The 26,048-nt window shown below is 53.7% G+C and overlaps 1 protein-coding gene across 1 annotated transcript; it reads left to right on the top strand.

Annotated features, from left to right (window-relative positions):
* The first annotated feature begins 799 nt into the window (after positions 1-799).
* Positions 800-16,592, top strand: HRH2 (histamine receptor H2). The gene is made up of 4 exons (XM_064671898.1): positions 800-938; positions 6,674-8,179; positions 11,250-11,414; positions 13,195-16,592. The coding sequence occupies exons 2-3, from the start codon at positions 7,095-7,097 to the stop codon at positions 11,266-11,268; spliced, it is 1,104 nt and encodes a 367-aa protein (XP_064527968.1). The 5' UTR covers positions 800-938; positions 6,674-7,094; the 3' UTR covers positions 11,269-11,414; positions 13,195-16,592.
* Positions 16,593-26,048: the final 9,456 nt, after the last annotated feature.

Raw genomic sequence — 26,048 nt, 5'->3', positions numbered from 1 at the left:
CTGCCTGTTTGTCATTTGGTGTGGTTCCTCCCTGCCATTGCACGCAAAGGGGACAATTTTCAGGAGAGGTGAGCGCAGCCTTGAGGAAAAGATGCCCAGCCTGGAGCATCCCTGACACTGACCCAGAGCATGTGAAACCCTTCCCCAGCATGGTGCAGAACCCCCAGCATGTCAGTGTGGGCTTTTCCTGACGCCTCCAGTTGCATAAGGAGTAAACGTGCACCCCAGCCTTGGCTGGGCTCCAGTTTCTTCCACCTGCTTTACAGCTACCCCACTTTTTTCCTTATCTCTCCCCAGTGCAACACAGGAGTCATCATCTTCCCTGAGCCATCTCTGACACCCAGCTCCAGGCTCAGTTGGGTTTGGTCTCAGGGGGCTCACATGGATTGCCAAGCCAAAACCTGGGAGCAAGTGATGGCATCAGAGCTCCCAGCAGCAGGCAAATGTGTGCCTGTAGAAGAGAGCCAGGAGGGAGGAAGGCTTTACACATGGCAAGCCACTAGCAAAAAGGGCCCTGAAACCTCAGTGTTAGTGAGGAAGGTGATGGGAGCACGCAAGGGAAGCAGCAGCAGGAAGCAGCAGGCATCCCACCCTCCTCTCTGTGCCAGGCACGGCTCGGTGGAGCCCGGCACACCACGTGCTGGGAGTTCGTCTCACTTTCAGCATTTCAAATTTGCCGGATGATAACCTTGGTGTCTGAGTTCACGGCTCTGATCCCACCCACTAGAGGTCTGACTCATGTTGCAGTCACCGCTGCCTGGATATTGGTACGAGAGGAGGGAGGAGGAGAAGAGAGGGACGGAGCAGCCGCTGCCTCTCACAGCACACGCTTCTGCCTTCACAACTGAGCCACGCACACTGGGGAAAAGTTGGAGGCAGCGCAGCCACTGAGGGCTCCCACCCGCTCGAGGGCTGTGGGAAAGCAGCACCTTTCCCAGGTAAAGCTTTTGCCTTGCTTTTTGCTTACTTGTTACGCTGGTAAATTACTTTCTAGGTAAGATCTCAGAGGGGTTGGTGGGTCACTACTGAGTTTGGGGTGTGCTAAGCACCCTGCAGTGGGCCACCCGGGTCATCAGATCCTTGTGCCATCGGCTCCCTGTGGTGGCTGGAGCAGAGGACAGTTTGGGGACGGTTTTTGGCTGTTACTGGTGGGGACAGCTGAACCTGAGAACATCAGGGCCAGAGGAAGGACGTGGTGGAGTGTGCCCAGGGCACAGAGGCAGAGCTATGCCCTGCCTGAATATCTGTGGTGTGCAGCATCTCTGCCCAAGCAGCTTCCCCACAAGGTTTCTTAACTGACTTCCTGCACTGAGCTGCCTGAGCCCTTTCTCCAAGCACTCCAGCCTCTCCATCCAGCCCTCCACACCCTGGCAGCTGCTGGGCATCTGCTGCTGCCCCATCCCAGAGCACAGTCGGCTCTGTGACGCAGGGTACCCCCGAGCTGGGCTGTAGCTCTGGCACAAGAAGGGTGGGTAATCCCCAGGGGTATGCACTGCTCGCTGTGCCCTGCCTGGAATAGGCTTCATCAGGAGGCTGAACCTTGGGACCTCTGCTGGGAAATTGGGCAACTCCGAGAGCACCCATGAGCCCAGAACCTTTGTTTTCAGTTCCACCTTTTCTGGGCACTCTCTGCAGAACAAACTTTCAAAACTCTGACTGCTCTGCTGTGCTGGGTTCCCCATATCTCTTTGTTTCCTGCTTTCAGGAGTCCTAACTGCCTCTTACCCATGGAGTCCTTTTCCTCCTGGGGGAGCACGATGGAGGGCTGATGGCAGTGATGAGAATTTTGTCCTGCCTCCCCCAGCCCCTCTGCTCATGTCAGACACAATAGTTGCTGCTTTGCATCAGGGATCAGGCTGGATTGGGAAAGAGAAAGCACCAGTCTCTGGAGGAGACCAAGGAGAAGTGACAAAAGTGTCTGGGGATGCAGCCACACAGGACACCAGTATCCCCTCACAACCCCAGAGGTGCAGTGAGATTCCAAAGGGACTTTGCAAAAATGAGACTGAAACTGCCTTTGTGTACCTGTAAGATCCAGGGTGAGTTGTGTCTACACACCCAAATGAGAGCATGAAGCAACTTGGATGAGTGAGCAGCACACTCAATAGCCCTGCCCTGAGAAGCAGAGAGGAGATGAGGGATTTCAAGGAAGAGTTGGAAACAAGGGAGCAGAAATTCCAGTGATGGGGCTTACTGAGCTCGGGGTCAGAGGAGTGGTGGGGGATGCTATGAAGTGCAGCACTGCATGGGAGGAGCACAGCCCTTCCAGGAAGGCTGCTCATAAACTGGAAACTACCCCAAAACCTCACCAAAACCCTTCACAGACAGCAAGGCAGACTCGTTTCTGCACCACTCACATTTGTCCTCTCTCGCATCACCTTCAAGTCCTGGCTCTGGCACATTTGCTCTTGTCCCATGTGGGGCAGGCTCTTGGCTCTGGCAGGGGGCAAGAAGGCCATTCTCAGGGTCCCTGCAACTGCCAGCCCTGCCTGCTCCCCACCACGGAACCTCAGACTTCCTCTCAGACCAGAAGAAACCCCCACACTCCTGCCCATCTCACAGCCTCAGCTGAAGTACCTCTCACAGCATGCCCAGAGGTTTAACTTCAGGAAGCACTTGAATATAATTTTAGAAAAAGCCATGATGCTCTGCTGCAAGTTCTGCAGGGCCAGGGAATTTGCTCTGCTGCTAAGTGACTTCTGCCAGCCCTTTTCTCAGAAAGAAGCTAACACAGGAGGCAGAATAACATTTCAAGTCTGCCTGAGAGCATCCCTAGGATGGAGCTAAAATGTTTCATGTGGAGCTTCTCCTGAGCCCGCAACCACCTCTGTCGGTGCCCTTTCCGGTAGTGGGAAATGCTTCCCAAAGACAGGCTGCCACATCCAGGCACTGAGTGCTCCTCTCTGCCCATATATCCACTCATGGTGCTGATGTACCCAGGCTTTTAACAGATTTTAAGCAAACCAGGTATGCCAGAAGCAGTAGTGCAGGAAGGGAGAGCAGCCAATGCAATCCCTACACTGCTGGAGCAGGTGCTGCATCCCATTAATCTTACTGCAAAAGTGCACAGAGTGCTGGAATTAACCATGTTGAAGGAAAGGATGCTGAAAGATGGGGGGAGGGGTTGTGGAATAAAAGGGTAAGATGCAACAGGAATTTCCAGTGAATGAATCACAGCCCCCTCCCCAGAGGAAATAAATGCCATTTTAAACACAGTGGATCAAATGTAACGTGGACTGCAACAGAGCAGAAAATATCTGCTCAGGCAAGGGAAGGCAGAAATTACTGTGAGAATTGTAAAAAGAATAATGGGAAGATGATAGGACTTTACAATGGAAGGATCATTAATGCACCAAAGAAGGCTATTAACAGAGTTCCTTAAAGATCAGCCTAGAGGTAAATTTTATTTAATGATTTTCATTAGTGGTCTTGGCTCAGAAAATGAGGGTTTCTCTAAGAAAATGTACTGGTGAGAAACTTGGGAAAAGTTTTGCACTTAACAAGGCACTAAGTACTACAGGAGTATAACCAGAGGATCTGAAGATTAACAGAAACGCACTGGGCTGGCACAAATTCATATGCTTAGGGCCTAACAACAAAAATTGCTACTCTAAGCAGCTGAAAACACCACAGGAAAAATATCTGGCTTTTAGGGAACCCCAGGATGACTGCAACAAAACAAATGCAACTTGGGAAGTCTTCACAGCAGAGATAGTGTCCATCAGAGCACCAGCACCACTGGAAAAGGCACTAGAAGGATGACCCAGAAGCAATGCCCTGCTCTGGTCCTTTTAATGTCAGGAGGGTGATTTTGAACTATGAACAGGTCCAGGCTGTGATAATGAGGATAATCAGGTAAATGTAAAAGCTGCCTGGTGAGACAGGGCTGGAAGGGTATCATTTATTCAGGCTGTTGCTGGAAAGACTGCCATGGGAAACAGCTGCTCCACTCGTTCATCAAGGAGGAAATCAACTCTCTCTGCCAAAACACAAGAGCAGAGGACACAGGTATTAAAGGTGGCTGTGAGTGACCTGGGCAGAAAGCCAGGGGCAGATTTGGAGTGCCAGAGGGCTGATGCTCCAGGAGAGAGCCCTGAACTGGATGCATCATCCCAGGGACTGTGTCCTGATGGCAGTGGGCTGACAGCCCCTCACCTGTACCAGCCCTCCAGCCTGCTTTTCCTGCAAAGCCATATCCTGAGGTTATGTTCACTTGTGAGAATGTTTATGTGAGATAATTTAGCTGAGGGATACAGGGAAATCTCCTGCACCTCTGCTACGGTTAGGGTGGCAACATCACACATCTGACCTGACAGGGAGCAGATTCTGCCCTGTCCTGTGGAGGAACAACATTCCAAGGGTTTGCGGGCAGTCGAGCCCTGCAGCCCACATTGAGCTGCCAAGATCCCAGCTCTGCCTGGGTTCTTCTGCAGAGATGGGGACACCTCTGTCCTCTTCCAAGTGGCCATTCCTTGTCCTGAGCTAATTTGAAAAAGCAATAAGAAGCAAAACTCCTTCTTGCCAGGTGTGCTGTGCAGGGATGCACCAGGGGCTGCCCCTGACACCACATCAGGTTCCAAATGTGCTGATGTGCCCAGAGCTGGGGCTTACTGGCAGAGCACAAGCCAAGGCCTAGCAGAGACCACATAAGCTGCAAAAGCTGGTGACAGGAGCAGGTTGTTGGTGTGTGGTAAAGCAGCCACGTAGGAGGCTGCAATCCACCCACAGCATTTTCTAAGTGTGCTACTCCCCCTATAATTTAATCTGCCATTTCCACATGTTGGGAGCAATGAAAAAAACATCCCTTTCACTTGGAAATACCCTTCTGTGAGAACAACCTGTTCTCCTCATTGCCGTCAGTGGGCAGGCAGCGCTCAGCTTGTTCCACACTCCTTTTGTGCATGAACAAAGAGCTTTCCATGGCAAGAGCCTGCGCTGCAGCAGGAGGTGAGGAACCACTCCACACACTGCCACTGGTGGAAAGTATCACATCTCTCTCCCTGCAGCCTTAATCCCAGCACCCAAATTCAGAGGACCTCCTGTCTGGCAGTGAGTTTGCTCTGCTCAGCAAAAGGCTTCCCACAGGCTGGTTTGTTGTCTGTCATTCACTTTCCATGCCTTTAGAGACAGCAGGGCTGTGGGTATCACCTACAAACTCAGTGGTCCAGTCCCCATCTCTCCCCCATATGGTTCCTGGCAATCAGTGGTTATTTACTCATGCAGTCTCCCTGGTATTCTCCCTCCCTTGGCCCTCATGCCTTTAACCTTGAATCAAAGACATAAATCATCTGAAGAGTATTTCAACCTACTCCACAGCATTATCTTGTTTTTGCAGGGTGAGTTTAACTTTAAAATCTCACCTCTACCCTCTGACAAGGCTGGACCTTTTCATTTTCTAGAGTTTCTTCTGTTTGTTCCATTTCTGCAGGCTGCTGCACCCTGCAGAGAATCCTACCTGCAGAGCTCTACCTTCCTGCACGAGCCTGGGCACGACCAGGGTGGGTTTCACTGCCCTCTATGGGGTGCAGAGAGCCTGGAGAGCTGGGTCATGCACCACCCATGTGGACCAGCACAGCTCTCCCCCACCAGCATATGGGGCAGAATGGGGAGACCCATCACCTCATAGGAGAAGCTCATGGTGGGAGACCAAGCTGTGCCACAGGCGGCTTCATGAAGGGCCCAGCACAGTCAGTCTGGCTCCTGACCCTGATCCCAGCCCTCTTTCTTGTCCCTGCAGTGCCTCAGTTCTCCTTTGGGTACCTTCAGTGTTGCTTCCAATCACACTAGAACTGAGGACCCTTTGAATCTAGTAGCAGTATGGTCCTGGAGACCACCATAATCAGCAGCTCAGAGCTCTTTTGGAAGTCAGAGGGGTTTTCTGTGTTGTTTCTGCCCTTGAAAAATGCAGCCTTTTGTTATGTATATCCAGACAGAAAATACCCATAAAAAGTAAGTCTACAAGGGATGTTCTTCTTCCCTCCCAGGGCCCAGAGCAGAGTGAGGATTTCCTATCCAGGCTGCTGGAGCTACTGTGGTTGGTGATGGCAGGGACCAACCCAAAGAATGGGCTGCTGCAAAGCACGGGCTGCTGCAAAGCACAAATACAAGGGCAAAGTTTGATGAGACTGACAGCCATAGCCAATCTTCAGAAACTATGTAGTTGGAACTAATTTTGCTAGATTGCATAAGCACTTCTTTCTCGGGAAAATCCTTTCCTCATATCCTCCCAGTCCTCATTTTTATTGTAAGCCTGTAGGAACTTGGTAGTTCTAAAATTCCTGCCCTTCTCTCAACATAACTGCATTACATGGGCCCAGCTAGCAGGTACATGTGTGTCTGGCTGCCAAAGGACTTTTCAATTTGGGTTTAAGTGGGCTGGAGCAGCCAGGGAGGTGCAGACACTCTGATTTTGGAGGGGGGGGGCAGCTCAAAGGACCTTTGCCCACTTCAGCTCTTACTTGGTGCTTTCATAGAATCACAGAATGGTTTAGTTTGGAAGGGACCTTACAGACCATCTTGTTCCACCCCCCCCCGCCGTGGGCAGGGACACCTTCCACTAGACCAGGTTGCTCAGAGCCTCATCCAGCCTGGTCTTGAACACTTTGAGGGATAGGGCATCCACAACTTCTCTGGGCAACTTATGCTAGTGTCTCACCAGACACTTTCTTTGCAGGTTGTCCTTGGGAGGTGGCAAAGCTCTGTCCCTGCTGGAGCACTGCTGACCACTGTCACCAACCAAACATGCATAGAGCATGAGAGTCCACAACACATGAACCCATGGTTGCTCAGAGGAAAGGAGAAGGCAGGAGAGGAAAAGGAGCAGTTGAGAGCCACCAGCAGCTGACACAGCTCCAGCACTGAGCTCCCAGATGGGGCCGATGAGTACAAGTGAGTTGCAGGGCCACGTCATTCCCCAGGCCACGTTATTCCCAGCACACAAGACTGAGCATGCAAAGTAACTCTTCAATGTTCTCCAAGGTCCCTGTAGACCAAGGGTCACTTTGGGAAGGTCTCTAGACCTACCTGATAGAGGCTTACTCCAAGTAGCTTCAGAGCCAGTGAGAGCAGGACTGCTCCATCCATGCAGCTACACCATGGATCCATGTTACAACCATACAAGCTCTCAAGAAAGGATGGACTTTCCCCTGCAGCTGCTGGTTGGGTCCTGCCTCGTCATCCTCATCGTGATCACTCTCTGTGGTAACATCATTGTCTGCCTGGCCGTCACCCTTGACCGCCGGCTCCGCAGCTTGACGAACTGCATCATCGTCTCCTTGGCCATCACTGACCTGCTGCTGGGTCTCCTGGTGCTGCCCTTCTCTGCCTTCTATGAACTCGCCAAAGAGTGGCCCTTTGGCAGCACTTTGTGCAACATCTACAGCAGCCTCGATGTCATGCTGTGCACGGCTTCCATCCTCAACCTCTTCCTGATCAGCCTGGATCGCTACATCGCTGTCACCACCCCACTCCGCTATTGCCAGCTGGTCACTCCTCCCCGAGTGGCTGTGGGTTTAGTTGTTATTTGGACCGTTTCACTAATGGTCTCCTTCCTACCAATCCACCTGGGCTGGAACACCAATGGGACAGCAGTCCAAAACACAGTCCCCATCTGCAACAAGGAGTGCACGCTGGAGGTGAACCCTGTGTATGGGTTAGTGGACGCCTTGCTCACCTTCTACATCCCTTTGGTCATCATGTGCGTCACCTACTACCGGATACTCAAGATAGCAAGGGAGCAAGCCAAGAGGATAAACCACACATGGTGCAACACCCCCACGTCACCCATGGTGAAAGAGCACAAAGCCACTGTGACGCTGGCAGTGGTGTTGGGAGCGTTCATCGTGTGCTGGTTCCCCTATTTCACCGTGTTCACGTACCGGGGGATGTGGGGAGACAGCAGGGTGAAAGGCACACCCATGTCCGTTGTCCTCTGGCTGGGCTACGCCAACTCAGCCCTGAACCCCATCCTCTATGGGACACTCAACAGGGATTTCCGAGTGGCATATCAGCACTTGCTGCACTGCTGGAGGACAGGGGGTCCCAGGAGCTCCTGCCTGCCTCCCCTACAGAAGGCCCAATCCAGAGGCGGGCAGGGCCAGGGCAGGCAGGAGGGTAAAACCCTGAAACTGGAGATGAGGAATGAGAAGGGGATCCTGCTGACCGATGGAGCCCACAAGAGGTAAGAGCCTTCCTACACACGAGGCTTTGATGGTAGGTCTGTCCCCAGAGAAGAAGGCAGGACTGGGGACCCCACATTGTCCATGAACTTTTAAGCAACAAGGTGGTGCCCCATCAGGAGACCCTTGCCCACGCAACTCCTGCTCTTTGCAGCCAGTTGGAAATTCATCACCACCAGCAGGGACTCAGCTTGTGTTCCTCCACTCTGCTAACACAGGCCTAGCTATTCCAGCTTCCCACATGGTTGGCCTCCCTTAAAATTGCCACTGTTCACAGGGAGCACAAAACGTTTCCTGGCTTTTCTAGGCAATGGGAACAGTTCTGCCATTAGTATTTGCTGTACAGAATGGGGTGCAGCCATTAGCTGAGGCTGCTCCCAGAAAACAGCCAGGTTCCAGTAGCAGACAGCCAGCAAAGTCCGGGCACACAGCAGAGCTGCAGGGGCCCAGAAAAGGTGACCGCCCATCACAGAGGGGAAAACAGAAATTAGTCCTGGGGCACAGAGTCACAGCAGCTGCAGCCAAGCAGAGAGTCCCTGCAGGAGCCAAGATCTGGGTCCCCAGCTCCCTGCAGAGCAGCTCGGTTGTTTCCCTTTCCAGCCAAGCCATGCACCCTCAGCATTTTGGCCATCAGTTTGCATCAGCAGTGAATTCAGCCAACACCGAGTTCCATTCCCATCTCTGGAAAAGGAGCAAGAGTAGCCAAAATTAGGTTGGCAAATGTTTTTAGATTACTAATAATACCCATGTAAAGTTAGAGCCCAAAATTCCCTCAGCGTCATCCCAAGCATGTCATGGGGGTCAGTCCCACTGAGGGAGGGGGGTGCAGCAAGGAAGCAGGATGGGTGCTGCAAGGCTCTGTGCCAGGCTGTGGCACTAGTCCTCTCCCTGGGCACCCACATCCCTGCAGGGCTGTGCCGCCCCCACACCACCTCACTCCAAGGTGTTCACTCAGCCAAGCACAAGAACAGAGATGCTTGCTGTCAAACTGCTGCTCCTGAGACTAATCTAACCTCTAAGCAGTGCCTGATAAGCAGCCCAGAAACTTTCCATCCATAGATAAGGAGTCCTTTGATTCGCTGTTCCCAGCGTGCCAGCAAAGAAGCCGCACTCGTGCTGCCTCCTGCAGCACGTGCCCTTGATCCTGCCGCAGAAACACGGTCTCAAGCCACCAAAAGGAGAACACAGGGAGGTGAACCAAAGTTCAGAGCCATCCAAAAGGCTCAGCCAGCATCGTGCGTTCCCTGGGGTTCCAACGTGACTTTACCCAAGGGACAGGGGCAGCAGAGGAGATACAGACGGATGGATGAATGTAAACAAGTGCAAGAATGCAGCTCCTAAGGCTGCCTTTTCAGTTTCCAAGGAATTAATGAAGAGTCCAAAGGTATAACATTTGGTAGATGTAGTTATAGGGTGTATATAAAAACATATGGAAAACATGTGTCTGACATGGTGGAGATGTTTCTGCAAACACAGAGAGACAAAGAGAGCTGTCCTGTGTACTCACAGAAAAGTGCAGCCCCTGGGCAAACCAGGAGCTCACCTCTGGGGCTCTGCAGCTGAACTGGGAGAGCTGGCAATGGGGAACAGGCTGCTGGGACTTCCCTACTCAGCCAAGAGAGAGAAGAGAAGTTAAATGTCAATGACTCCTCAAAATGCTGCCTACCACAAGGGAAGAGGGATGGAGGGAGATAAAAGAGGAAGAAGAAGGGATTTCTGTTCCCCAGACGGAGGTCAAGGTCACTGACTTGCTGGCTTTCCCCCTTCTAGCTTTTCCAGGTAGAAAAGTTTCTTCCCCTGGTTTCCCAGAGGGAAGACTTAAGCACAAGGATGTTTCTTGACCTTTCTAAATCCAGAGAGCTCCCTCCCATCCTACACAGCACCACCGCTGTGGTTTCTTCTCACAATCAGATAAGATTTGCTCAAGCACCAAATGATCAGTTATTCCTTTTACTTTCCTTCTCTTCTTAGCCCTCTCACCTGCACAGCAATGACTCACCAATGATCACATGTGACCCCCTCTAACCCTTTTTTCCATAGTCACATATATAAACATCTGCTGTTGGCAGATGAGCTGGTTCAAATAATACCACACAAGACAGATGGGCACAAGATTTACCTGTTCACCAAAAGCCTGGCATCCAATTTCACCCCAAGCACAAACCGAGCTGGTTCCTCTCCCCTCTTCTCCTCTGTGTAGTCTTCCCAGTCATTTGCCCTGGTCATGTTAACATAAAAAGACCAATGTGAATCATTCCACAAACTCATAACCCCCCAAATAAGAAGGCCCGGAGCCCAGAAGAGCTCTGCTCAGAGTAGCTCCATGGGGTTATTCAAGGGAAAGCACAACCAGTAGAATTTTGAACTGTTGCCCTTAATAACAATGTTCTTTTCAGTTATGAAGCATAGAGAAAAGACCAACAAACAAGAGTGGGAATACTAAAGAATTGCAGCCAGTCTCAGAGTGTCAAGAGCAGGGCAGGGAATCAAAAGCCACAGGAGCCTTTAAAGGACTGGAGGCATTTCCATGGCTGAGGACCAGCTAGGGTGGAGAGGGCAGGGCCAAACAGAGATGCAAGGGAGGACAGCTGCTTCCATCTCCCCACAGGGCACCAGGGGAAGGCATTTCATTTCACGCAAAACCAGTAAAAAAAAAATCACTGATGGACCTCAGGGAGCTGCTTCGGTGCAGTGGGACAGGGCTCTGAAGAGATGTGGTCCTCGGCATGCTCATGGCTGTAGTCTGTGAGACCAGTCCCTGCAGTCCAGAGAGACTGAAATCCTGAGAGAAGGAGTGTTCAGCACTATCAGATATACTGGGCAGAAAACACATCAGCTGTGCTCAGGGCAACTTGGGGCAGGACAGTGGCCACAGTATATGGGCAGAGGAGAAGCCAGTTTTCATAGGAAAGAGTCACTGTCCCAGTCACAGTGTCCCTGCCACAGCTGCTGGCCTCAGGGGGCAGACACCAGGCAGGCACTACCTGGTGTTTCACAGAGCAAAACCACTGACAGACTGGTCTCTTCCTTTTCTGTTTTTTCTGTCTTCATGCACAATCTAACCCGTTCCAGCACCAGAGCTCTCCCATGAGTCTCAGCCAGCCTGCTGCCCTAGGACCCATATCTCCTAGCCTTCAACTCCTGGCTGCCCTCTTCCAAAATCCTGTGTATGAGGTCGAAAGACAACACTCAGCTTTCCTCAGTGAAAAACTCAACGGCAGAGGCAAAGGCTGCAGGGTGAGTACAGGGCTGGGGTCGCGGGGTGCAAGCAAGGGAGAGGCGGCTCTCCCTGCTGTGGCATCCACTGCATTTTCCCTGGTCCAGCCATCCCATCCTGATCGTGCCTGGTGCAGAGGAAGATATCATCAGAGATGCATCCTCACTCCTTTATCCAGAACTGTTTGCTCTACAAACCCATCCCCAAGCCCAGGAGATGTGCACAGAGCAGGGTATCCCCTGGCTGCCCCAGAGGTTTGGGCTCAGAGAACCACCCTGCAGTGCTCTGGAAGATGCTGCATCCTGCCTGTCCCTCACACACTGCAGAGGCAGCTGCATTCAGACCATACATTTCCAGCACACTTCATTTTCATGCAAGCCTACATCCACATAAATTGCCAGCAGCTTTGGTGGAGATGCTGGCAGGGCTCCCGGGGTGAAGAGCTGATGCTGCACTGGGCATTGCTGCTCTCTCCCAGTGGTGCTGGGCTGGAGGCCATGGCTGCCATGCAAGGCAATGCCTCTCAGCACCAGAGAGCCACTTTGTGCAGGGCTTCTCAGGAAGAGCCAGGCAAGGTCACCCTGACCTCCACATGCTCTCCCTCCGAAGCTGCATGCTGATAACCTGGGCTTTCTGTATTGACTGTGCCTTGTGGGGAAATACAGTCACCTACATGCTGGAAGCTGGGTACACTTTGTCCCTGCTGCACACTGAGCACTTCTAACCTTAGCCAAGGTCACAGCAATGGCAAGAGCCAGTGCTTTCTGTCCACACGTGCAGCTGGGAGGGAGCTGGAGCACAGGGCCCTCCTGCCCTGGAGCACAGCATCAACCTGCACTTCTTGGAGGTACTCCCTGTGAGTCACCCTGGAAATGCCATTGCCCATCAGGAGAAGGAGAACCAAAGGCTTGGAGGCTACAGATGCTGCTCTCTGGGGTGGCATCACTGCTGCCATGCCGGAAGGAGCAGAGTGAACCTCCGAGCCTGGAAACCGCAAAGCACACAATGAAGCTCCCCAGGGCAGGCACAGCACTCACCCCCTGGCAGTGCAGACACAAGGCAGTCATCTCTGCTGCTGTCATTGCCCAGCAGCAGGGGCAGAGGGGACACCAATTCCTGCTCTTCTGCTTCATGCTTTCCCTCTCCGTGACGTGCATATGTTCTGAAACACATGTAGTTTCCTTAATGTAAAGATGAAACACCAGCCACCCCCTGAAAGACTGCTGATCTAATAAGCAGAATGAAACAAAGGTCTGAGGGTGAGGTTTGCAGGAGATCTGAGGCCCTGGTGTAGCCACAGATTTCCTCTCTGTGACATGGGAGTGGGGACAGGAAATGTCATCTCGTGCCAGACACCCACACAAAGAGTCCCTGACCCACATGCAGTAGCAAGGAGAGGGGCCATGGGAGAAGGAGCACCCAGGAACAGAGCACTGCCAACCCCAGGATACCAACTTTTGTCAAGCTATGTGAAGAGGCAACAACCCACTGCTGCTGGCTGGCCCAGGGGACAGAAAGAACAGGCAGAGAAAGCCACAAAGCAAAACGATATTACCCAGAGGGGTGTCGGATGACGGGTCTTGAGGTGATGCAAGCCTGCTCGGCTCTGCCCAAATGTCAGCACTGAGCATTTAGTCATGCTCTGCCAAGAGCATCCTCACAGCATCACATCACGGTCCGCCCCAGGCACAGTGGGTGCTTAATGCAGCATCCCTTATACTGGGGAGCAGGAAAGGGGGGAGGAAATAGAACCATCTGCATCCTGCAAAGCCACTGATCACTCTCTCTCTTCCCCTGCAGGATCCCGACTCTGGCATGTGGAATTTACTCCATCCCCAAAACTGCTGGAGAGGCCTCTGCCCACCCAGGTTTCTTCCCAGGAGGGTGGTGTATTTGAAGAAACCTTGGAGAAGCTGCAGAAGAGCCTCTCCCCTGCTCTGTCAGGACAGTGACACTTCCAGCATCAAGCCCCACACCAGCAGGCAGAGGTGCCTGAGGAGCTGGGTTGAGAGCCAGCATGTGCCCCTGGCAGGGCTGGGATAGGGATGCCCTCCCCATGCTCATGGCAGTGGATCAGGCTAGAGGGCACAGGGCAGGGAGGAAAAGGGGCTGCAGTTGAGGTCTTGGTGCCAGACAGACCAGCGTAGCATGGAGAAGGGCAACACAGGCATTACCTTCTCAGCTACCCTGTCCAAGGGATGTATCCACCCCTCAGAGGGGGCAGGGGTCCTGGTAGATGGAGGGTGATGTGGCAGGAGGGCTCAGCACGGTGGATGTTGGCAGCCACAAGTGCTGGATGTCTGTGCTCAGGACATCCCAGTCCCTCAGCTCCAGCATCAGTGCTGGAGCAAAACTGCCTCCCACACTGTGAGGTTTGGGCATCCCTGGTGCTGACCCTGATTCACACCTGCTGTCCCAGCCCCACTGCAAGGTGGAGAGGGCCCCTGGAGCCTGCTGGGCCATGGGGAGATGCTAAGCAGCTGGAGTTTGCCCCAGCCTTTGCCCTCCCCAGCAGCTCAACACTAAGACTACCAGAAGAGGATGTTTCTGGTCTGAGCCTGTGCAGAAATCATCAGTGGTATAAAAATCTGTTTAAGATAGAAGGAAAATGAGATGCTTGATTTTTTTGAGCGTGCTTTGTCCTGAGAAGAGTCTCTGTCCCATCCCTCTGCTGGGACAGAGCCTGGACGCACACAGCACAAGCCCCCAGGATACAAGTTGCAGCTGCCCTGGGTAAGGCTGTCACCCCCCAGAGAGTATCTTGGCCTGTGGGATCCGCCAGATGATCCCTCCCTGGTCTCTGATGGGAGAAAGTGGGCAGCAGGCAGTGAGGACCAGGTAGGATGGGAACATACATGGATCCCCACACTGCTGTGCTGTGGGGCAGGAGTCTTCCTTCTGGAATACACCTGACTCCTACCGCCCCGGATACAGCTCGCTTATCCTGCGCTCCGCAGCATCCCTGGGGCACAGGCAGATCCTGTTTGCAGTATCCTCCGGGAAGGCAGCTGAGCCCCCAGGCCAGCTGGTTCCACTGCGGCGGGGCTCTGCCCGGCAGAGGGCACGGGCGAGAGCAGAGCTCGGTCCTGGTGCACCTCCGGCTGCCCCGGGACACCCCTTCCCCGAGATCCGGGGGGCTCCCGGCGGGAGGGATGCCTAGGCGGGGCTCCCAGCATGGGGCCAGACCGGGGTGGCGACACCCACACGGTGAGTGTCTGGGTAGCAGGGGACACCCCGGGGGGAAACAGGGTAAACTCGGCCGCCCCCCAGGTGCGGACCCAGTGCGGCAGCAGCGCAGGCTCGGAGCTCCCCCTGCTTGCTGCGAGCACGGACCTGTCCGCCGACCCCGAGCTCCGGACACGCCACGGGCATCACCCACGGCGGGGACACGGCTCCTCAACCCTGCACAGCGCACCCCGCCCGAGCCCCCAACCCCTCGACACCCCCGAGCCACCACAGCACTGAGTGTCAGCACCCACCACTGGTACATCTGTGGCTTTCACCCTTCTCTCAGTAATTAGTGGTTATAGACAGCAAATGGCCTCCAGAGAGCAAGGAAGGCAGAGGGACAAGTGGTGTTGCAGCACCCAGCCAGGACAGTGCAAAGCCCCACCAAAGAATCAGTGAGCAAGGAAACATCCCCAGCAAGGTGATGCCCTGGCAGGCAGTATCCTCTCCTAGTCCTCCCTCGCATAGCCTTGAGATAAGGAGCTACAAGACCTCTGGGCTGAGCCCCCACAGCAGATGGAGACGTTGCCTCATCAGCACTTTTACAAAGCAACAGGAGACAAAGGAGTCCTCGCAGCTGAGCACATGGAGAATTTGTCCTCCCCAAACAAACCAGGCAGGAGCAGGCCTGAATCACCTGTAGCGTCCACTCTCCAATCCAGTTCAGGGAGGAAGAACTGGCAAACACACACCCAAACCCCTGCCACCTATGACAACAATTAGAGACTTATCTAATTGCAAAAATAATTGCAATTGAAGTGTTTAATTACCATACTAAGCAGGAAGAGCCACTTCCTACTGTTCCAGTAGCACTCCTAATCCATCAAACAAGGTTTGGGGCTTGTTTGGGTGCTGGGATTTTTTTTTTTTTTTTTTGATTATTAGATTGCAGCCCCAGGGGATGGAGAGATTTGCTAATTAGGGTCTTGGAGAACAGCTACCAATTCACAAACACTTGCTTTTAATTTCAATACTAACGAGGCTGGAAGGAGGAGAAATCCAAAATGTGGAACATCTGTAGCAGTGCTGGCTGCAGGGCCATTGTCTCCAGCCCCTCACCAGCATGACACCAGTCATGGACCAGCCCAGATGCCATGGGAATGGGTTGGGGATGGGTTGGCTCAGTGCAAGGCAGGGCGAAGCTGCTGCTCTGGGTCGCTGCTGTCACCGCAGCCACCATACAAGCTAATCCCAGCATTGATCATCTGTCTAATCCCCTCAGGGACCATCAGCTTTCTCAGTGATGGGCTAATCCTGGTCCTGAGGCAGCAGTTCCATCCCCTGGGGTGCAGCAGCAAGAATTTCTCCAGGTGACATTTGGTTTTGTTCTCCTCTAAACTGACAACAAAAGGGAATTTAATTCTCTCTCCAAGCAGCAATTCTGGAAAGGAAGAGAAACTGCTTAGGAAGCTCCTAACCAACATCTGCTCTCTCAGATAGGAAATATCCCCCTGCTAGTGGAGGGAGCACAGGCAGGGATGGCTGCCAAGTGCAAGGGGACAACCCCATCCCCCTGTCCCTACAGGGGACACAGGAGCTCACACTGCCCTATATATGGGACCCCGTTCTCACCCTGCTCCATCAGCCACAGCAGGGACCCACAGTGTCTGGCTGGGCTTCTCCCACCAAACCACCTTTCCCATCCTTGCTGCAGCTCTGGGTAGGGCCCAAAAACATTCAGAGAGGAGATGTGGGGAAGAACTGCCACACACAGGAGCAGCCGTAGGGCATCCAGGTGTCCCATCCCCAAGGAGCACAGCTGAGCTGTGGTGGCTGCCATGGGCCAGAGGCAAAGGAGCGCTTTATTTCTTTTAGATAAAAGAGAAACATCAGTAGAATGAGAAAAAAGTGTGTTGGTTTTTTTTTTTCAGGCTGTCATGTGATTAAGCACAGAGAAAACAGAGAGGTAGAGAACAGCCTCAAGCAGTCAAAAATTAGAAACTTTGTGTTAGAAATCTCAAGACTGGATTTTCTGCAATAAAATACATTTTGGGGTCACTCACCCAACAGTTTTGGCTGGGGAATCAAGACTCTGAAAAGGTTTTGGAATCCATTGCTTCCCCCCAGATCTAAAAATTACATTTCCATGCTAAAGCATCTTGAAAACAAGAGCAAGCATTCCCTTTCAGCCTGAAGGAGATGACCATGGGGAAAGGCATCAGGCAGTGCTGAGATGCCTTCCTGGCCTGACCCAAGCCCTTGTCACACAGCATTTCCCTACAGCCATGGATGCCAAGGTTGGCAGTGGTGGAGGGTGAGGTTGATCCTGGCCAGTGCAGGATGGTGGCCATGGGACCAGAAGCGTGGCCATGGGACCAGAGGCATGGTCATGGCACTAGGATGATGGCCATGTGACTGGCAAGGGGACAAAGCCACTAGAGGGCACAAGTATGACAGAAACATGTACCCACACCAAGGAATCTCCAACTTCTCCAGGACAACAGTTCCAGAGGTCCCCAGAGCCCCTCATCATACCCCATCTCCAAAAAGTCCACGCTTAGCTGGAGTCCTGCTGGACCCAGGGCTTTGGAGTCTCCCAGGCAGCGGTGTGGGTGACACTGCTGCACCTGGAGCTGCTGGTGCTGCATAACAGAGATGTGTCCAGAGAGCACCACGTCACCCCAGCCAGCCCCAGCCATGGCAACCTGTGCTGCACACAGGCAGAACCTCCAGCTTCTGCCCTCCAGCTCCTGCCCTCCAGCTCGGGGGCTGCATGACCCAAAAACACCCAGCTAGCACAGCCTGAGCCTGCACACCAGCCAGCGCCCTCTCACACCCAGAACACAGACTGAAGGGGATCCTCAGACACTCTTCCCCCCAGTAATGCAACTTCTCCCATTAGCCCGAGACCCCGTGTCATGCAGAGCTGCCTGATGAGATCTGGGTGCCTCCAGCCAGGCAATAAGATGTGAGTCCTGTGAGGAGCCATCTGGCCATCGCCAGCAGCTGTGCCCAACATCCCTTTGTCCTTTTCCTCTCCTTTCTCCCCCAGAACATCCTTCAGGCAGGCACTCCCCTCCCCTCCCCGCTTTCATTAAGGCTCTGCCACCAAACCAAACACTATTTGTCAGGGAAACGGCTGCCAGAGCAGCTCTGCTGGAACAGATGCCCCTGTGTCCCCCAGCAAACAGATACTGCAACATCCGCCCTCCCGGTGTGCCACACACCCCCACACACATGGATTTGCATGCTGTCTGCATGGGTTTGCTGTGCTCCATGCAGGATGCAGTCGCAGACTCCTACCTCCTGGGCTATATTCCTGCTCCCAGCCTGATGGGCACCCTGGGACTCCTGTGTAGGTGTCTAAGGCACTCTCAGCACCGGGGCTGCCCCATCACAGCCCAGCCACCTGCCCTGGGCATGGCTGACAGGTGCTGCTGCCCTGGGGGTGTTTGTGCAGCTGTTGGAACCGCACACTCCCTGCTGGATCTGCTCTCCCTGCTCACAGCTACCATCCCAGCAAGACCAGCAGATCTCCTCCCTCCCAGCAGGAACCCAGAGCCGCTGGAGGCAGAGGCAGCAACACCCTCTGACCCCACACACACAGGGACTGGTGCTAATTAAGTGCAGCGCCGGTGCTGATAATTAATTTCTCAGAGGATGAATTACTTGGGAAAGCTCCAGAATGAATGTTGTTCTTCCTGCCACACAGCCATTGGGTCTGCTTGGGCTTTTAAAAAATCTAACAGCAAAGGGAAGGAGCATCCCCTGATGAAGAACTGCAGCCATGCCCCAGGCTCGGAGTGCCTGCTGGGTTCGGGGTCTCTGGTGTGGCTGTTCACTGAGTCTATGCCAATGCAGGCAAGGCAAGGGGATGTGCTGGCACTGCCCACGTCCCAGTCAGGAAACCCTCAGAGCTGGCTATGGTCATTGACCAAACCCCCTCCAGCAGCTACTTATGCCCCTCAGTCTACACTATGGGCTGAGACATCCCAGTCTCCCCATGGGACCTGCCCAGGGAATCACAGGGATCTATCCTCTCTCTAGGCACTGCCTGTCATCCATGGGGTCAGATGTGGCTTTCCCTAACCCAGAGCTGTGGTATTGGGAGCTCATCCTCTCCATCCCATCTCACCATAGTACAGCTCCCTCCAGGTGCTGGCACGAGGCCGCACTGGATGCAAATGTGGAGCGAGAAGGCCCTGCAGACAGCACTATTTCACAGGGCTCTCCATCCCTTTTGCTTAATAGGAAACATTTTTCTGTTTCATTTCCCTTACCCTTGGAGCTGAAACTGCCTTTTTGCAGCAAAACACACCAAGCCAAAGAAATCCTTCTCCCTTTACAGCTCACAAACTCCCCTCCCTCCCTCACCATCAGAAATGCTCCTCCACAGTCCACGTCTTCCCTGGGGTAGGTTGTACTGTTGGAGGGACAAATGAGCCCCATCACATGTCCTCCCACTAGCACCTTGGAGACAGCAGGGACAGAGGTACTGAGGGTGCTGCAGGATTCTGTTCTCTCCATGTACAGATCTTGCAAATATTCGCAAATACGGCAGAAGGCAAAGCCTGCCCTCGGTTCACCTCCCCCGGCCCTCCCTGAGGGCACTTCACTCGCTTGGCCTGCTTCAAGCCTGAGCTAAGTCCACCATTCGTTACTGGGTAATTAAGCTCTTAATTAACAGGCTGGTTTCCCCTCAGAGCCCTGCCAGCATCTCTTGTTCCCTCTGTCAGCTGCCTCCTGGCAGGGCAAAAGCTGCAGGGGCTGGGGAGTGTTCCTGTCCCCAGGATGGCTCCAAGGTGTTTTTCCTACCTCCTCTGTGATCTGTCCCTGCCAGCCTGGCTCTGGGGCACTGACCCAGACTGGAAGTGGGCGCCTGCTCCAAAAAAGTGCCTGGGGCACAAGTGAGGCTGACACATCTGGACTCACAGTGATACCCAGGAGTTAGAGGAAAACAAGGGTGAGACATTGCCACCATGAGTGATGCTTAAGCCTAAAAACTCCAAGACTAGAAAACATCCCAGCTTATAAACCTTAAAAAAAATCAATATTCAATATATTCCTGCCTAAAGAAAAAATCTCTCAGCAACCTTTGCTGCCGGCAGGTCCCCTTTGCGTGCTCCTCCCTCCTTTGGCATTGAGCAGGGAAAGGAGGCAGCAGTGCCGTGCCCCAAACTCGAGCTGGCTGGACCGTAGGGGACAACATGGAGACCCTGCCTCAGGCTCTCCACCAGTCTCCAAATCTCAGAGAACCGCAGCAAACCAGCCGTGATGAGCCGCCGTCCTCGGTGAGACGGCAGGGGCTGCCCTGCAGCGCTCAGGCTTTCGTGTATTCATCACTTGTCAGTTCCCCTTAGCCGTGAAGGGAGGGTTATCCTCCCCCACGGGGCACAGCCGTCCCGCTCCCAGCTGGGCTGGGGACACAGGAGGCTGGCACTGACTGATCGACATCCCGATGCCGGGACAGGGTGGCTGGGTGGGAGAAGAGAGGCGAGTTCGGCTAATCCAAGTGGAAGCTAATTGTGTTTCATCGAGGTTTTATCTCTGCAACTGGCAACATGCTCCTGCAGGAGATTTAGTGTGAAGTTGTCTGGTCCCTGCCAAGAAGGCTGTTTTTTTTTAGAGAAAGCACATTATGCATCAAAGTTGAAATTCAAATCCTTTTTCCTTCATTCCTGGAGTGTATTTATGACGCTCTAGATATTCCTCGGTGCATCATGGTTTGTGGGAAGCCCCCAGCCTCTGCAGGAGCCCGGGACCAGCTCAAAGAGCTGCCTGAACTTTTTCTGCTTTATGTTTTTCCCCTTTGCTTTAAATTGTTGCTGGACGAAAGGGGAGGGAAGAAGCTGCTGCCTGTGCAAGGCTCCAGAACTGGTGAACTCCCCCCAGCCCTTTCCAGCCCAGGGCTGCTTCTCTCCATCCCATCCCTGCTGTAGTTTATGCACCCTCTGACCTCCCTTGGCCCCCATAATCCTCTAAACCAGCTGCAATCTGGGTTCTGCAGTCGCATCCTGGAAGGGGTTGGCAGCAAATTGAGTGTTTTTCCCTAAAGATGCTTCATTTCTCCTCCCTTTGTGGGGGTTTAGCAGGTTTCAAGTACAGCCATGCCAGGAGGTGAATCAGCCCAGCTTGGAGCCTGCACTGGGGAGGGAAATAGGGGGGACACAAAGAAGGGCACATATGGGAGTGCAGAGGGAGTAATGCAGGACTGCAGCCCTCTCAACCAAACCCTTTGGGGTGTAAACCCACCTGGTTTGATGAAGCAGACCGGGAGGGTGGATAATTGGGGGGCTCCTTCTTCCCCCCCCACCCAACAGCTCATCTCGATGCGTCAGGACAGGCCCAGCATCTGCAGTCGCTGGAAAATCACGCTCCATTTCCAAAGGGAAAGCAAAGTGTAAATCTCTCTCTCAGACACACATTTCTTCCTCTGCAGCAAGAAAAGTGGCGAAAGCTTTAATTTCCGAGCTGGGAAGGAGAGACAATGATACATCAGCAACACCCCGGGTGCAGAGGAAGGAAACATCAATTCTGGGATTACACCAGCGGCCACCGAGATTTCTCCCTCCATGGCTGTAACCCAGAAATACCACAGATTTCCCTGCCGGCCCTACAGCTCTTACCTCTTGCAGCGTTTGGGGGAAATCTGGACAATTTTGTGGTCATAAGGATGGTTATTGCAGCAGTATTTGCCCAGAAGTGCCAGGCTGGAGGGAGGCAGGGATTCCCCTCAGCCGGATTTTGCATTCAGAGCAGGCTGGCCATAGTGCTCAGCTCTCCCCAGAGGTTCCCTTCGTAAGAGGGAGCAAATTCCACTTATCCATCAAGGGGAAATTTGCATTTTAAATATCCCAACTCCAAATGTCACCCAGTTTGATCCCCTAAGCTGAACAAATGCAATGGAGCAGGGGGGAGCCAGGGCAGCTCGCCAGGGTGGACCACTGGGAAAAAGGAAAAACCCAAGGTTAAAGGCGTGTACAGATGTTTAATCCATGCTGCAGTTGAGAACGGGAGTAAACATGGCAGAGACCTTCCCCCTCTTCCAGCCTCTGTCGGGCAGGACACGGGGGAACAGGTATCGGAGGCTCCAACCATTAAGGATTAGGGATTTTGTGTTTGAGATTTTGTTTATACAATAAGACTTAAGACTGCATGGAGTGTAGGTGGATTCTCCCCAGTGCCTGCAGAGGGATTAGTGCCTATAAAGCAGACAGAATGAGCTAAAAATTGGAGAGATCAAAGTGCAGAAAGAGGAATCCCACATTCTCAGTGATGGGAGGGGAGGGAAGGAAGAGGGCAATGGTCGAACCTGAGACAATTGTGGCTGCTGGCCCTGGAGAGCACTGGGAAAGGCATGGAGCATCCTCACACTGCATCTGCAGGGATACCAGAAAGCATCTCAGGGAGCAGCCAGACCCTGTGTGTTTTCCATCCTCTCCTGGGGCTGCAAAATTTCCCTGGCCAGCTCTAGCCCTCAGGAGAGTGATGACCAAGCCCTTCCTGAGCTCCCCCCTGTCACAGGACCACCTCTGGGGGGCACAGCAGAGGCGAGGTGTCCAGCCTGGACCCCCTCTGCAGCACTGTGACACAGGGAGAAGCTCAGCATTGTGCCCTGCAGGGAGGAAACCCTGATCCCCCTGCTCATACTGGTCTCCCATGACCAAGGTGACACTGCCATGTGTCAGTTCATGCCACATGAGGAGGGGTCACACTTGCCTGGGCCCAGGGGGGTTCTGCTGAATCCCTGGACCTGCAGTGCCCAGCCTGCTCTCCCTGCTTGGCTGAGCAAATAAGCCTTCTCCTCTTCACCTCACTAAAGCCATGAGCTGATTTGATTAATACAGGGAACCAACCCTTGTCCCCAGAAGGCAAATGGGATGAGTATTTAAGGCAGGAAGTTTTCTCGTCCCCAGCATCTCGTTTCCACTCCAGCCCCCCATGCACAGGCCACTGCCTCCTACCAGCTCCCTGCCTGCCATACACAGCAGCTGCCTGCACCTGGGGGCAGGTAAACTCACCTAGGGTGGGAGCAGGATGCACCTGCCAGCACTGCACTACTGCATCTTGGCCCCAGGAGCCAGGAGCTCAGCGGGGCCACACTCATGGAAAACCAGCCCAGGCAGGGCAGGGTCAGAGCTGCCTCCAGCGTTGGCAGCTTGGAGGGGTCTCTGGCTGCAGCAGCCCATGGCTGTGGGGCTCACATTGCTACAGGCAGCCCCTTTTCCTCCTCGGCATCTGCAGTGACCAAGTTTGCTCCATTACTCATTTTTTTGAGAGGCAGAGGGTGATTGTGCTCACCTGCACAGCCACTCTGCGTCCGGAGCCTTTCCCACACTCAGGCACGGGACACAAGTTTTATCCTCACCCCTGTCTCCAAACCCTCAGGCAGGCAGGCAGGCAGGCACTCCTTTGCCACAAATGAGTCTGAAACGGTTCAGAGAAGAACTAATTCCCTCCCTCCTTAATGCATGGAAGCTTCTTACGCTAAATCTATACAGACACAATTAGCATTATTCATATTCCATATGCTCCGCTCCCTTGTGATGAATATTAATCTCTTTCCTGCTCCCAGGCATTAGAGATAACGGCGTTGCACTGGCTGCTGCAGTGGCAGAGATGGTCTAAGGGAGTGATGCTGCAGGTGGAGACGGTTTCATTCCCATGTTGGAAAGGGGAGATTTTGTGTCTTTTTAAGGGGGAGGTGGGTTTTATGGCTGCAGGGCTGGGCTGAAGAAGGGCATCCTTTTTGCTCCTGCTCCCAGCTGAACTGGTCTCCACTGGGGCTGCTCCAGTCCCTCTGGGACACATGGTGAGGTCATGCATTGTGAAGCCTCAACCCTCCCTGCACCTTCCAGCTCTCCACAGGTTTTGGAGGTGGAGTAGGACTCAGTCAGACTGTCCTGCCTCTGTCAGCTCAATTTTAGAGCATTTCTGAGGCTGACAAGTGGTCACGGGCATTGCAGGAGCTAAACTGCTGACTCTTGGTGCTCCCCAGGGCATGAACAGCTCTGCCAGCACCCCAGAGCATCCCTGGTGTAGCACCTGGCTGTGCCTCTGAAATCAGCACAGCCAAGCAACTGTGGCACCTGGGTCCCTGTTGCATCCCTGCTTCTACATCTCTGCACAGCATCTCCCTCTAAACAGGGCATGGGGCAGCAGCACACACTGATGTTGCAAAATGAGCACAAGAAGGGGGAAACGATGCAGTGAATGCAGCTCATCCACACAACTGCCACTACGGTGCAGGGACATGGTGGGGTTCACAATTCAAGGAGGGGCAATCCTGCACACAGGCAGGGCTGCATGGACCATCCGCAGTCCCATGTCCATCTGCCCATCCATCCTTGCCCTCCATGTGTGGCTCCAGGCCAGGCCCAGGCTGCTGTGAGCAGGGAGCCTGGGGGCTGCAAATTGAGATGCCATACGTGTGGTGGGGGTGGAGAGGATACAGGCCAAGAGGTACCACGTCGCTATACATCCATTTGCATGTTTAATCCTCTGCTGGGGAGTACAGCGTCAGGTCCCCCATCTGCTCCGCATCTCGCATCATTAGCTGGCTGGTTTCCGAGCCGGCTCTGAGCAGAGGTGGGAGTCGAGCAGAGAGGGGAGAAGGGAGGCTGGTCCCAGCCCCACGCACCATTGATTGTCAGCAGACTGGGAAGCTTGGGAGGACCCTGCCCCTTGCTGGAGCTGGTGGGCAGCACACGGGGGACAGGGAGGAGTGTGGGTGTAGGGGGGTCAATTCCTATGGTTTCCTGAGGTGCTGCTGTGCTCCAAGCTTCCCCGTGGGCAGAGTGAGAGGGATAGGGTACCTCCTTGCCTCCTGCGGGTGCTGCCCACACTTTAGCTTTGCCCCAGGGTAGCAATAGTCCCCATAGCTGGTCCTTCACCACAGGCAAGTCAGGAAGCACCCACAGCCACGAGCATGAGGGAGAGCTCAGCTCTGCTGCAAAGATCCAGCCACATCAACCATTCCCACTGCCGTTAACCCCAGGGTGATGGTCCTAGGACACATCCCCTTTAAATCCCTGCACTCACAGGCTGGGCTGGGACACTGTAAAGGGAAAAATAAGGGAAAGAAATTATTTTCTTCTCACTGGCAAGCCTGGATTGCTGCCCGTTCCTCGGCAGCGTGCTGCCAGCCCGCCCACGCACCGCAGAGCGAGGACTGCAGAGGCCAGTGTGGGCTGGGGGATGCCAGGGGGGCCGGGGTGCAGTGTGGCCCTCCCCATGCTGGACACCTCTGCTCACCAGGATGCCAGGCATGTCCCATATGGCCCCTCTCTCCCTGGGGTGCACGGCACATTCCTCTGCTCCATTGCCTGCCCCATATTCCCCATTCTCCAGGGCCATTCCCATCTCTGAGCTCTAAAAGGGCTCAAACTCATCCAAAATCCCTGCTGAACTCCCCAGGTCGGGGAGACAAGGAGCTACTGTGCTGAACAAACTGAGATTTCTCAACAAGCAGCAATGAAAAGGAGGTCAGAGGGATGAAGAGGTTGGGGGACTAGGGGAGCAGGGGGAAAATAGCCCCGTGTCCCCCCAGGGTCACTCTTCCGCTCTGCTTTCACGCCCGGCTGGGTTCCTTCATTACTTACCCAAGCTGTAAATTGTCTAATTTGGAGCACACCATTTATCCCTGATGTGCACTTGAGCAGCCAGATTTTGTTTTCAGGTGTGTAATTAATTTTTTTAACGTGATTTCTCTCCTAGGAAACTGCAAACAAACAGTTCTGGCTTTCATGGCTAGGCGGCTCGGGTGAGCATCAGGGCAGGGAATAGGCAGGCAAGGAGCCGACGCCAGATCCCAGAGGACATGAGGAGCTGCAGTTTTGCAGAAGCTCCCCATGCTCCTGCTTTCCAAATGCAGTTGCACCCTTCAGCACAGGCCTCTGCCTCCTCTGGCACTGCCACACTCCCCACAGGCATCAGCAAAGGTTTGCAAGGGGAAGCAACAATCGCTTTCCCTGTTCCCAACTCAATCTGCTGGGAATTACCATTTTTATTAAGACCTAACATGTCCTTGGCTGCTGGGAATGTGATTTGCTCCTGGAATGAGATTACAGCAGCTCCTGAGGAGCCCATATCAGCATCCACCTCACTGTGATGATGCTCCCATCCCCAGACAGAGGTGCTTCCATCAACAGATGTTCCCAGGCATCTTCACTGTAGAGAGAGGCTGTGCTCAGGCATAGTACAGAGAGATCCCTGTGAATCCACCATCCTGAACTCTTTCCCCTCAGCTGGGATGTTTGCTGTCCAGGGATGATGCTGGGCTGTTTCTGCAACTATCACCTCTCACAGGGCAGGCATGGACGGAGGATGGAGGAGAAACAGCAACCGAGGGTGGGTAACATCTGCCCTCGCTGTGCATCCCTGTGCCCAGCTGGGTGTGAGTTGTGTGGGCAGGTGTTCCTGAGTGTTCCTCTGCATCCCAACTCAGAGCAATCCTCCTCTGGTGAGCAGTACAGAGAATCACCTGC

The sequence above is a fragment of the Pseudopipra pipra genome, chromosome 15 (assembly GCF_036250125.1).
Source record: "Pseudopipra pipra isolate bDixPip1 chromosome 15, bDixPip1.hap1, whole genome shotgun sequence".
In the NCBI taxonomy this organism is placed as follows: Eukaryota; Metazoa; Chordata; class Aves; order Passeriformes; family Pipridae; genus Pseudopipra; species Pseudopipra pipra.
The sequence above is the reverse complement of the archived record's forward strand: the minus strand, read 5'-3'. Positions and strand labels throughout refer to the sequence as shown.